General features: G+C 44.8%; 1 protein-coding gene across 1 annotated transcript in view; it reads right to left on the bottom strand.

Moving 5' to 3' along the window:
- The window catches only part of ARHGAP10 (Rho GTPase activating protein 10), a 294968-nt gene extending 281689 nt beyond the window's left edge, over positions 1–13279 (bottom strand). The window contains exon 1 of the mRNA XM_025384845.1: positions 12895–13279. Within this exon, the coding sequence (XP_025240630.1) occupies positions 12895–13048 (154 nt within the window). The 5' untranslated portion in view covers positions 13049–13279. The remainder of the gene's footprint in view (positions 1–12894) is intronic.
- Positions 13280–13513: the final 234 nt, after the last annotated feature.

The raw sequence follows: 13513 nt of genomic DNA, 5'->3' as shown, positions 1-13513 counted from the left end.
AGATCAAATAATCTAAGAGAGCTATCTGTACTCAGGCTCACTGACTTTCCTCACATTCCCTTCTCAGTCCTCTGCAAGCAGGCTCCCAGTTGTGCTTGGCCACCTAAACTATTCTCCCACTATTACCAATGACAGCGTGTGGCCAATGCAACATCACCTGGACTCGAGCTACTTGACCTCTCTGTGGCATGGCCTTGTCCACTCCCTCCTGCTTTCTTAACGCTCTTTCTCCTTGGCTTCACAGACCCTCTCCTAGTTTTCCACCTCTCTGTCAATGGCTACTGTTTCTCAGATCTCAAGTTCTTCTTTCACCTACCCCGTAAAAGACGGAGTTCCTCCGGATTTGCCCTGACCCGCCCTGCCTTCTCCCTCTACATTCTCTCTCGGCAGCCTCGGTATTCAGCTGCATGGCATCATTTCCCATCCATATGCTGTGTCTCCAGAATCTTTATCTCCAGCTGTATTCCCCATTCCTGAAATACACAGCCATAGAAGAAACACACTACTGAACATGTCTCCTGGCTACTAGGAAATACCTTGGCCTCCACATGCAAAACCGAAAACTCATCCTCTCTCCCACAAAAGCTGCTGCTGGGGCTGGACCTCAGTGAAATGCACTCACCAGCTCACACCAGAATCTGAGGTGTCAGGGCAGCCCCCACACCCAATCACCCCCTCTACAGCCTGCAGCTGCTAAGTCCTGACTCCTCTTCTGCCAACAAAGTCTCTGGCCTAGATGACCGACCCCTCACCTCCAGTCCTGCTTTCCTCCAATTCATTCGCACAACCGCAGCCGGAGAAAACTTTCTACAATTCAAATCACACCACTCCCCTGCTCAAAACTTTTCAATCACTTCCCACTGTCCTTACAGTGAAGCCCTGAACCTGCCTTCCAAGGCCCTTCCCAACCCTGCCCCCACCCTTCGACAGCACCACTCTTACCCTTAATGCAGATTCCCTGGCCCACCTGAGCACCACTTTTCCATCCACAAGATGTGCTCTCTCTGACCTCTCAGATGCATTTTCCCTGCACTTGGAGAATACTTCTTCCCCACTCTCAGCAGGGAAAGCTCCGATCCCTCCTTTTGGTCTCAGCCTAGAAGTTTTACTTTCTTGAAGTCTTCTTGGAACCCCCAAACTAGACAGTCCTGTTACCTAGTCATCGCATCCCAGACTGATTCAACAACGTGAATATAATTGCTTTTTAAATAATTTGCTGTCTCCTGCACTAGAAATCTTCGGCACAAATATACACGTTTCTTCTTAATGTTAAACCTCTAGCAACTAGCCCACCATAGCTGGAGTTCAGTGATAAGGTGACACCACTCCACCACTGTCATAAATAAGGTTGTTCTAGTGATGAATGAATAGATTTTTAATTTTTTTCTATGTCTACCAAACAGAGAATCCACTATGGTTCAGGCAATTTTCTAAGTACTTTAAAAATAATTTAAGCCTAGCAACATTTAAACATGTAACTATCATCCACTTTTTTTTGTTGTTGTTGTTGTTGAGGAGTTTCACTCTTGTTGCCCAGGCTGGAGTGCAATGGCGCAATCTTGGCTCACTGCAACCTCTGCCTCCCGGGTTCAAGCGATTCTCCTGCCTCAGCCTCCAGAGTAGCTGGGATTATAGGCATGCACCACCACACCCGGCTAATTTTATATTTTTAGTAGAGATGGGGTTTCTCCATGTTTGTCAGGCTAGTCTCGAACTCCGGACCTCAGGTGATCCGCCCACCTGGGCCTCCCAAAGTGCTGGAATTACAGGTGTGCGCCACTGCGCCCAGCTGACTATTATCCACATTTTACAGAGGAGGAAATCAAGGCACAGAGAAGTTAAACAACTTGCCCAAGGTCACACAGTAAGTAAACCTGGTTTCAAAGACCTATCTATTTTAGTATGTTTGCTGTGTTGCCTTTGACTTGCATTTCACAAAATAAAAACAAAACTATCAGCTGGGTGCAGTGGCTTACACCTGTAATACCAGCACTTTGAGAGGCTGAGGCAGGTGGATCACGAGGTCAGGCATTCGAGACCATCGTGGTCAACATGGTGAAACCCCATCTCCACTAAAAATCCAAAAAAAATAGCCAGGCGTGGTGGCATGCGCCTGTAATCCCAGCTACTCGGGAAGTTGAGGCAGGAGAATCGCTTGAACCCAGCAGGCAGAGGTTGCAGTGAGCCGAGATCACGCCACTGCACTCCAGCCTGGGTGGAGTCTCCAAAAATAAAAAATAAAAAAAAAAACTATCTGTCACCATGGCAGAGAATCTGCCCAATTTTCAAATAAATGGAATGTCATGTCAAGAACACTGTATTCCCTTGTACTTCTGGCTTTGTCCCCAAAACTTTAAAGCAAAGGCTTTCAGTAATACATCAGATTTCAACACACTATTATGGATGGTTTCTCCTATGTATAAATAAATGACAGGCCTATATTCAGCTCTGTGCTTCAAAATATGGTTAGACTGGAAGAAAAAAACATGTGCTGGGCACGGTGGCTCATGCCTATAATCCCAGGACTTTGGGAGGCCGAGACAGGCAGATGACCTGAGGTCAGGAGTTCAAGGCCAACATGGTGAAACCCCGTTTCTACTAAAAATACAAAAAAAAAATAGCCAGGTGTGGTGGCGGGTGCCTATAATCCCAGCTACTCAGGATGCTGGGGCAGGAGAATCGCTTAAACCCGGGAGGCAGAGGTTGCAGTGGGCCAAGACTGTGCCATTGCACTCCAGCCTAAGCTACAAGAGCGAGACTCCATCTCAAAAAAAAAAAAAAGAACATGTGTTCACAGACTATTTCTACCGTAACTGTGGGTAAAGCCACAACTGTGCCCAAGTTCAACCAAAGGAAGATCGTTATTTTAATAATAATAATAAAAATAATAGACACCTACCATAACCAGGCAGAGTCCTAAGATCTTTTAACATGTAATGGGAGGATTAAATACTACCACCCAGTGAGACAGAATTCTTACTAGGCCCATTTTACTAATAAAGAAAAATGTAGGCACTGAAGGGTTAAGTAACTTGCCCAAAGTCACACAGCTAATAAACTGTGAGGCCAGCTTTACAGTCAGAGAAGAAAGCATTCATTTTTTTTTTTTAAGAGACCATTCCACATCCTGTCTTCTGACCTGAGGTGAAATGCCGTGGCCAAATTGAGTTCCTCCAGCCACACACCTCACCATGACTTGCCACCGAGAGTGAGGGTAGAAGGTGCCTGTGGGTGAACAAGTCAACAAGCCCAGAGAAATCACACTCGCCGTTGAAATATTAAGTGGCAGTGGATTGACATCTTCCTGAGAAACACAGGGAGGAAATTCTAGTTGGACCAGGGAATTAGGCCTCGCAATGGCAGCAACTTGGGGTGTGATTCCAGTCCGTCTCAGAGTTTACAGAGATGCCTGCCTTTAGAATGTAAAACGTCTGGTGTTTTTCTGTGTGTGTGTGTGTGTGTATAAAGAGAATATCAAGGCCATCATAATACAAAAGCATCCCCCTGGAAAGTATGTTCCTGTGTTAGGATAAGTAAGGGAATCAGGCCTGCCAGTGTTTGCTTTAGGGCTTACCGCAAGATACCATCCAGTCCCTGCCTGAAAATCATGTTCATCCACCCCAACTAGCTTGATAGTTACCAGAATTCTCCACGTGCATTGTGTTTATACAAACATCATTTTTCTCTTTCTAGTCAGGAGTCTAATTTCAATGAAGCAAAATGGCTTTTAAAGATTTTTTGTTTCTGACTCAAACCAGTTTCTCGTACAGTCCTGAGACATGAACTGCCTTACTCTGATTATCCATGCTGGGCTGGTAACAGAATACTAAAAAGAAAATGGGTTGAATGTCTTTAAAATTCATGAGTTTATTAATTACTGACTGTTTTGAAAGCTAGTATCCTAAATTTATAAAATTAATTTCAATAAGGCTTTCATCATGAATATTCTCTAAGTATGTTTAGTGTTATCATCCAAAAAATGCATAGGGAGAAGGTACATCATCATAGAACATCAACTAACAAAGTACCTTTAAATGTAACTTGTAGGAGAAAAAGGTTGAACTAAACGAAATAAAGTTACATACATCCAATTGGATGAATATCACAAATATATTCAGGTGGGAAAAAGTATAGGATGAAACCATTATACAAAGTCTAAACATGTGCAAACACATTATATATTGTTTACGGATGTGCACAACTGTATCAAAATGCCTAGGAATAATAAACACCAGATCTGAGTCAGGTCCTACCCCTTGGGGAGAAGAATGGGTATACAAGACGCTTTCATTAAGCTGGGGCAGGGGAGGAATAAATGAAGTTTATCGTGAGACTATCTTTTTATATTTCTAAAGTATCTCAAACTCTTTAAAGGAAAAACAAGCCTAATACTAAAAGAATAAATTAAAAGTCACTCTACTGAAGAGTAGAACAAGGAATGGGGAGGAAAAGAGGAAGGTGGATATTAAGAGAGAGAGAGAGTGGAGGTCCGTATCTTGTAATGGATCCTAAATCAACCCAACCCTTGGAATGTCTATACTGGACTCATAATACAAATTAGCACTTTAAATTATAAGAATGACCCCAGAGGGGCCTTAAAATTTAACGAAATTGAAACCAGTCATCATACTGAGGTAAAAAGAATATCCTAACTAGATCAAACATACACACACTCTAGATAACCATGACTGATCATCACTCCCCTAGCAGAAGACCACGGTCACACCCCTTCACAGAGACAGCTCATGACTGTGGTTATGGGTTTCGGAGTCAGACAAACCTAGGTTCACATTCCAGCTCCACCAATGACAAATTGTGATTTAGACAAGCTACTAATCTCTCTGACTTTACTGAGTAAATTCTTAATTTAACATAGCGCTTATGCTGAATTTAGCACAAAGTAAAAACGACAGTAAATGCTTAAAAGCTACTATTAAATTTATTTAAATTATATGCATTTTCCACTACATAAAACATTCTTTATCAGGTAATTTGTAATTGCCTATTTGTCTTTGAAATGTAATTCCATTAAAAATAACCTAGTGGCCAGGCACAGCGGCTCACGCCTGGGAGGCCAAGGCGGGCGGATCACCTGAGGTCAGGAGTTCAGCACCAGCCTGGCCAACGTGGTGAAACTCCATCTCTACAAAAAATACAAAAATTAGCCGGGTATGGTGGCATACACCTGTAATCCCAACTATTTGGGAGGCTGAGGCAGGAGACTTGCTTGAACTTGTGAGGTGGAGGTTGCGTGAGGCAAGACTGCGCCACTGCACTGCAGCCTGGGCAACACAGCAAGACTGTCTCAAAAAAAAAAAAAAAGTGACCCAGTAAGGCCAGGTGCAGTGGCTCACACCTGTAATCCCAGGACTTTTGGAGGCCAAGGCAACCAAATCACCTGAGGTCAGGAGTTCAAGACCAGCCTGGCCAACAGGGTCAAACCCTGTCTCTACTAAAAATACAAAAATTAGCTGGTATGGTGGCAGGTGCCTATAATCCCAGCTACTCAGGAGGCTGAGGCAGGAGAATCACTTGAATGTGGGAGGCGGAGGTCGCAGTGAGCCAAGATCGCGCCACTGCACTCCAGCCTGGGCAACAAAAGCGAAACTCTGTCTAAAGAAAAAAAATAAAAAACCTAAAATATAAGGTGATAAACAGCTATTGAAGTCACAGAATTCAAAACAGCTTCCTTGGGAATTTGTCCAGGGGACTTTGAGGATTCTGCTGTAGAGAACAGGATTACCTAACAGCTCTAAGGAAAATCCCTCTTAGGGATGTCTCTGGCTGTCTTCTTTTTTTCATTGTGAATTTACCATAGCAAATAGAAGCTGTTAGGATTTCAGCATGTGAGACACTGGAAACCCTAATTTTGAGTTCACGTCCTCAAACAGTATCTCTGTAATTTGAAGTATGTGAAGGCTGCAGTCATTTACATTGTCATGTCAATACCTTGAGCTGAACTCTGTCATCAACTCTTCCTTATCAGCCCCTTGGAGGAAAGGCCTGCTGCTGACTGCCTGAACCTCGACTGTAGATTGCTTACTAAATTTGCAGTGACCTTAGCAACACATTCTACTTCATCTTCAAATCTTTGTGAATAAAAAATAAATTCTAGAAAATATTTTCCCAAGATACCACTAAGCTCTGATGTGCCAGTGTATTTTTTTTTTTTTTTCCTTTTTGGAGACAGAGTCTCGTCTGTTGCCCAGGCTGGAGTGCAGTGGGGTGGTCTCAGCTCACTGCAACCTCTGCCTCCTGGATTCAAGCACTGTCCTGCCTTGTCCCCCGCCGAGAAGCTGGGATTACATGCCCCTGCCAACTTACCTGGCTGATTTTTTTTTATTTTTATTTTTAGTAGAGATGGGGTTTCACCATGTTCTCCAGACTAGTCTTGAACTCCTGACCTCAAGTGATTCACCCGCCTCGACCTCTCAAAGTGCTGGGATTACAGACTTAAGCCACCAAGCCTGGCCACCAATGTGTTTTCAAGATTTTCCAGCATCCTGAACTACAATCAAAATTTGGAAGGCTTTCCAGGGTTTGACAATTTTGTCTCTCGGTCACTGGTAATGGTGCTTTGGAGAAATACACTGTTAGGGGTAATAAACACTAAAAGGTTAGATACCTGGTCTAGGGTGCAGAACAGCTATTTTGAGGCAAGAACAGGGCCTTGATATTAAAACATATGCCTGTAATTTAGATATGTTCATCATATCTAAATGAACATCATAATTGTTCATCTGTGAGCACTAAATGCTTTACGTGTATTAACAAATCCTACTTTTAACCCAATACAGTAGATCGTATTATAATTTCTATTTTATTGACAAGAACAGAGACAGAGAAAAGCTAAGCAGCTTGAGCAAGGATCCCCTGTTAGCAGGTGGTTGAGCTTGGGTATGAATCCAGCCAGACTAGTACCTCAGCTTATGCTCTTAATCTTCTATATTATATTCCATCAGCTATTTTAAAGATTAAACACAAAAATACCCTCCTCTATGTATTCTTTATCCAAAAGTCTACAATGTACCCCAGTCCCCTCAAAAAAAAAAAAAAAAAACGCAAAAAGGAGCTGGTCAAAGGAACCCCAGCAGACGGGAGGACAGAGAAAGGCAATGTGACAAAAAGACACTGAGAACATGAGATTGCTAACTGGCTAGTAAAAATCTGTTCTAAATAAACATGGCTCAGCTGGTGGCCTGGTGGCAGGCTCTAAATAGGAACAACTCTAAATGGAGTAAAGACCACCTGCAGTGAGTAAAGCATTTCAAGCTTTTCAAGCCTGTCTGGGTCCCTACCCTGGCTCAAGTCTGATTGTAATTATTTTCACAGCCAGTCTACATTCACACTGGAGACCAGCCACTGTAATAAAACCCCAAGTGACAGTTTGACTTATCCCAGGTGATGTTCCAAATTGTAGGGGCTCTATGGTAACTTCTTTAAGGCAAAGAATGTGCTGGCCGGGTGTGGTGGCTCAAAAGTCTGTAATCCCAGCACTTTGGGAGGCCGAGATAGGTGGATCACGAGGTCAGGAGATCCAGACCATCCTGGCTAACACAGTGAAACCCCATCTCTACTAAAAATACAAAAAATTAGCCGGGCGTGGTGGGGGGCGCCTGTAGTCCCAGCTACTGGGGAGGCTGAGCCAGGAAAATGGTGTGAACCCAGGAGGTGGAGCTTGCAGTGAGCCGAGATCACGCCACTGCATTCCAGCCTGGGCGACAGAGCAAGACTCTCTCTCTCAAAAAAAAAAAAAAAAGAATGTGCATAAGTATTCCTTTCCATTCGGGAAAAAAATATATTGCAATTTATTAACTTTTTAAAATAGCATTTTATTTTCTGTATCTCTCTAAATTCCACTTGATGGGAGCATAATCACAAAATTTACAATTACACCACTTTCTCAAAATTAGGCCATTAAGGCCGGGCGCAGTGGCTGACACCTGTAATCCCAGCACTTTGGGAGGCTGAGGTGGATGGATCACATGAGGCCAGGAGTTCAAGACCAACCATGGTGAAACCCTGTCTCTACAAAAAAAAAAAAGTACAAAAATTAACTGAGTGTGGTGGTGCGTGCCTGTAATCCCAGCTACTTGGGAGGCTGAGGCACAAGAATCACTTGAACCCAGGAGATGGAGGTTGCACTGAGCCAAGATTGCGCCACTGCATTCCAGCCTGGGCGACAGGGCGAGACTCCATCTCAAATAAAATTTTAAAAATAAAAAATAAAAAAATAAACCCTAGGGCATTAAGTAGCAGAACACCCAACTCAAAACTGTCTTATGTCATTTAACAAGACACTCAAAGCATAGAAACACCCACAGGTCTCCCAACAGCATCAAGAACCCAAATTCAGTTAGCGCACTATGCCGCTCAGGCCCAATATAGTGCATAGCACTTCCAGGCATCATAAGAGAATACAGGAAAGTAGAAAACCATCTTTCTTCAAGTCTCCTATGACAAAAGGAAACCTCTCCCTGAAGTATCCAGAAGACTTCCTGTCATGTCTCACTGGCCAGAACTGGAATACAACCTCATTCTTATAATAATTACCAACCCAGAAAATGGGTTTATCATAACTGAGTTAGAGTTTAGTTTCTCAACCCTGACTGCTTTAACAGTTCCCCCAGGTGATTTTATTGAGCAGCTAGGCTTGAGAACCACTGAGTTAGATTAATCAGAATTACCCTGAAATGCCTTCCCCTGAGTCATCTGAAAAGGATGCAGACACTTGAATAAAATCTGGATTGTCAGAGGGGAAAAGGAATGTTGGCTGAACCAGCAGTAGTGTCTACACAACCATTTTACATTTGTGTTTCAAAGCACTTTCACACCATTTTATTTATTCCTCAAGGCTTTCTCTATCAGTCAGTCCCATTTTACAAAAAACAAAAGGAAACCAAGGCTCAAGTTTACAAAATAGGAAAATTATTTTTAGTCTTCCAAATCTCAGTAGGTTTAATGTAATGGCAACTTAAGAAATTTCCCGAAAAGAATATTTCTCTGAAACAGTAAACGTAAAGACAGCCTAAAGGAACTTATGTTTTTCCTAAGAGAAACAAAGCAAAAACCATTAAAATGCCGAGGCTAGAAGTATCAAAACCAAGTTTGGAAGACCTAAATTCTCGTCCTGGCTCTGCCACTAACAAGGTCCTTTACATCCTTTTCCATATCTGTTTAGTAACAGCAGACTCACTAATGAGCGCCCCTTCGGTGACACACACACACAGAGCTAGACAATTTAAGTTTACGACAGAGCATTTTATATCACTGTATTAGTGCTTAATAACTGTAAGGACTATTTGTTTTAAAAAATATTTCTCTACAGAACAAGGTACACTTTCTCAAGACTGCCTAATGTAAAATTTATGAGAAAAGCATACATGGCTTATTGCTGTTTCTGGCAACTGTGCTATCTACCTGTATGAAACGTAAGTAACTGAAACTACATAGACATCACAAAGGCTTACAAAAGTTTAAATTCCATCCAAAGAACACACTGGTTATTCTACGAAAGGAAAGTACTTTAAAAAGAAAACTAAAAAAGCCATTTGAACAACGAATTCATTGAATTGAGTGAATAATCTCCAACTTTACCACTGAAATCACTGGCTTTTCTCTCTGGAGTTCCTCCCCACCCTCAGTGCTATCTCCAAATTCACTCTACACACAAATGTGCAATACTGTCTCTAAACCATCTCTTTGCTATTATGTCAGCCTTCTTGAAAAGCCTTCAGTAACTCTCCACAAGATAAACTCCACATTGCTAACTTTGCTTTTATGGCCCTCCATAATCTAAAACTGACCTCTCCATTCATCCCAGTCTACCACTCCCTGAAAAACCACCATTCCAGCAAACTCGTCTCTTCACTCTTCTCCAAACACTGCGAGTGTTCTGGTTTCTTCTGGTTTCCAGTATGATAAGGTTTTACTCCTTATCACCAGTGAGTTCCAAAACTTCCAACAAACCTCCTCCACTCTCACATACAAACCCTTGTCCCCGGAAAAGTTAGAATACTTGTCACTAAATTTTTAACCTTGTAACAGGTATGTGTCTACATTCTTTATTTCTTCAGGAATTTAGCACAGTGCAGTAAGGAGTTCAAAAATGTTCCTTAGATTGAAGTAAATTCAACTACAGGACAATAAACTCAAGGGCAAGGGCCTCTACCCTATTATAAATCTGTATCTAATTCCAGTATTTAGCAAATTGTAGGTGCTAAATATTTGCTGATTGCTATCTAATTGAACTCAGCAGTAAGCCTTCAGGTCCCATAAGCCTCAAAACTCTAAATATTTGTGGAAGGTTTCAAAGTGTCAAGACATCAAAATTACATACTGAAATCTTCCAAGAATGTAATGCACACAGAAGACACCTTGCAGGGCAATTAAAAACAGAAATCACTTAAATACACAATTCTCAAAATGCTCAAAAGGCCATTTTTGTAAAACAAAATGTAAAATATCTGGAAATACAAACAATCTGACCTAATGGGTTTTATTCTTTCTGTAGATCCTCCACCTAATGTCATTCCTTGACTCTCTGATGTTATACAAAAGCTCAACTGGTTAGGTGAACCATTTACCTGGACTGCAATTTCAAATAACCTCATCAAGCCATTTTCAAATACTGCAGAACCTTATTAGTTTCCCGAAAAAGTACGCAGGGGAAGCTGAACGCAAAAAGAACTATGAGACCTGCTCAATTTTCCTATGGCCAAGCCCTAACCGGTGAAGAACAATTAAACTCAGGTCCCCTGACTTTAGTCCAAGGCTCTTCGTCTTTAGTAGGAACTAGAAGTAAACTTTATGGAGCAAGCGGGAAAAGGCATGTGAGCTACAGCTGTGTTCCTGTCACCTTCTGGGAAAGAATTTAAACAAATTCTTAATGAACATAATGAGAAAAAAAAAAGAATTTCCAATCACTCTCAAAGCATGATTACGAGTTATGTTTCTTATGCTAAAGGATGATAATCAAAAGGAGTAAGATACCAATTCACAAATTCAAGAAAGTCTACAGTCTGGAGGAAGGCAGACATCTGGCCCCCCAGATGCACTGGATGCTGTTGGAACCTAAGGCATGTTTCCTGATGGCAGGAAAGCTAATATGCTGTCACCGAAATAGCTTTCTACCAGTGGCCAAACTGGCTTTGCCCTCTGCCTCTCCCCCACATCTCTCTAGCTCAAGAGGGAACTACTACAATCAATGAGAGAGAAGGTACATTCCCTGGCCACTGACTCTGATTAACACCAAGTTACAGAAAAAGTCCTCAGTCCTCATTCTCGTGTTCACTCTGCACCCCCGCCCCCAACTCCTCCTTTCTATGCTCCCTCCTCCATATGTATAGCGCCCCCCTACTTCCCACCCAACTCACATACCAGATGTCAAGGGCCTGGAGAGCCCTCAACCAAATAAGCCCACTTGTCACATGTCCCAGAGTCCCATTTCTGATTCAAACAGCAGAGACTAAAAACAAAACAAACAAAAAAACCCTAAGTGAGTCCCAATCCTGATTTTGCAACACCAAAGAGGTCAGAGAACCAAAAGGAACCTTGGAGATCATCCAGAGAAGTTGAGTGACTTGCTTCCAAAATTACAGGGATGGCTCACTAAATTCTTCCCACAGAAATGTACTTCAACTTATTCATTAAATGCATGTTTACTGTAAAAGGTACCATGCTGGGTGCCCGAGACAGTATGTTCAACATGTTTTAATAGCCCTTAATGAAAATTGGGGCGGGGCGCGGTCGGGAGAACAGTGAGATGGGGGATTTTCCCCAGAGGTGGTATCTACAAACAAATGTACAAGGGACGAACACTTAAGGCTGAGAATTACTGAACTGAGAATCTAGGTGAGTGATGAAGGCCCTAAGAACCCAGCCCCTCAAGGCTGGATACCGCCCAAGTCCCTACTGTATGGGCAGGTCTTTTAAAGAGGAAAAGGGGGCATTCACCGCCATCCTCCAAAGGCGTTATGGATCCAAGGGATGGTCAGGCTGCCCAGCTCCTCACTGGAGGTAATTCCGCCCCATCTTCCAGCAGCATCACTCACTCAGTATTTCTGCATGAATTTTGGCCCACTCTCTCCTAGAAAGACTCTCAACTACACTAAAATACAGTTATCTCTCCTATATCTCAAGTCTTCTTCCGAGTTTAAGAGACAGAGAAGTTCAGGGGAGGAAGGCACCAAGCCTAACCCGGGTGGAATTCCCTATTTGCAAGCAGTGCCCGCTTGGGCTAGAGGGCAGGCTATCCGCTCGCCCTTCCAAACCCCAATCTTTGAACCTCCTCAGCACGGGAGGGGAGGAATGTGCGGAAGCAGCATAAAGCCAGGTGGACTTTCTGGTTTGGCACGTGAGGGACCTGGAATAGAACTGTCGGGGAACATCAGACAATGAGAGGGTAAAGGTGAAGCTTAAGGGGACTCCGGAAAACTCAACACCCCCGCAGGGTTTCAAAGAATCCCCAGGAAAGTTCTTTTGAGAAGTCACAAAACAAAACTAGGCAAACAGATGCCAAGGTTTTGAAAGAGATTGTAACTTTAGGCAGCAATGAAACCTGACTCCGGGCCAGGAGAGCCTAGGTTCGGTTCAGCGGAGCGCGCAGTCAGCAAGGGGTGTTCGGCGGCAACCAGGCGGGGCCCACGGGCAGCAGCTAGTTCCCGCCGCCGCAGAGCTGCAGGGGCGGGAATGGGGTCTCGCCGCGCTGCCTCGAGAAGGAATGACCCCAGGGACCACCCCCCCGGGGTTCCGAGCGAGCTGGGCTGGTCCGAAATGAATTCCCCGTTCCTCTGGCTGCTGGCCCCGGACACGAGACCCTCCGCCTCCTGCCGAGAGAGGCTCCTCCCCGCCTCGCCACGCCGCAGCCCCGTCCGCGCCCGCGTCCCCGCTTACTTTTGGTCGCAGCGATGAGGTTCTTCCCGTCCTTGATGAGCTCTTTGATGAACTTGTTGGTCCTCTCGAGTTCCGCTTCGTGAGCGCGGATCCTCTCCCGGAACCACGGGCTGTCGAGGTAGCAGTCGCTGAACTCCAGGGGCTGCAGCCCCATGACGGCAGCGGTCGCGGCGCGGTGCGCACGGCCGCGCGCTCCTGCCCGAGCCGGTCTCCGAGGCCGCTGCCAGGTGCGGCGCCGCGCGTTCAGGCAGCCCCGGGGAACTAGCAGGCCCGGGCGCACGGCGAGCGCGGCACGGACATGTCCCGCAGAGCCAAGCCCTGCGACGCGGAGGAGCGGCCACCGAGACCAGCGCAAGCCGTGGCGCCCCAATCCCGGCAGCCCCCGCCGAGCCCTGAGCGCCCGCGGCCCCGCCCCTCCCGGCCCCCGCGCGGCAGACACTCCCCGAGGCGCCGCCCGGCCGGGCCCGCGCTCCCGCTCGCCCCCTTCTCTTTCCTCCGCCTTTCTTCCTCTCTTCTCTTCCCTGGACGCCTCTTCCTTCTCTTCCACACGCGCAGCCGCCCCTTCTCTTCCTTTTGAGGCGTCCCGGGGCTAGAATTTCGCCCCGCGGCTCCCCTCCAC

This window comes from Theropithecus gelada, chromosome 5 (assembly GCF_003255815.1).
Source record: "Theropithecus gelada isolate Dixy chromosome 5, Tgel_1.0, whole genome shotgun sequence".
NCBI lineage: Eukaryota > Metazoa > Chordata > Mammalia > Primates > Cercopithecidae > Theropithecus > Theropithecus gelada.
The sequence above is the reverse complement of the archived record's forward strand: the minus strand, read 5'-3'. Positions and strand labels throughout refer to the sequence as shown.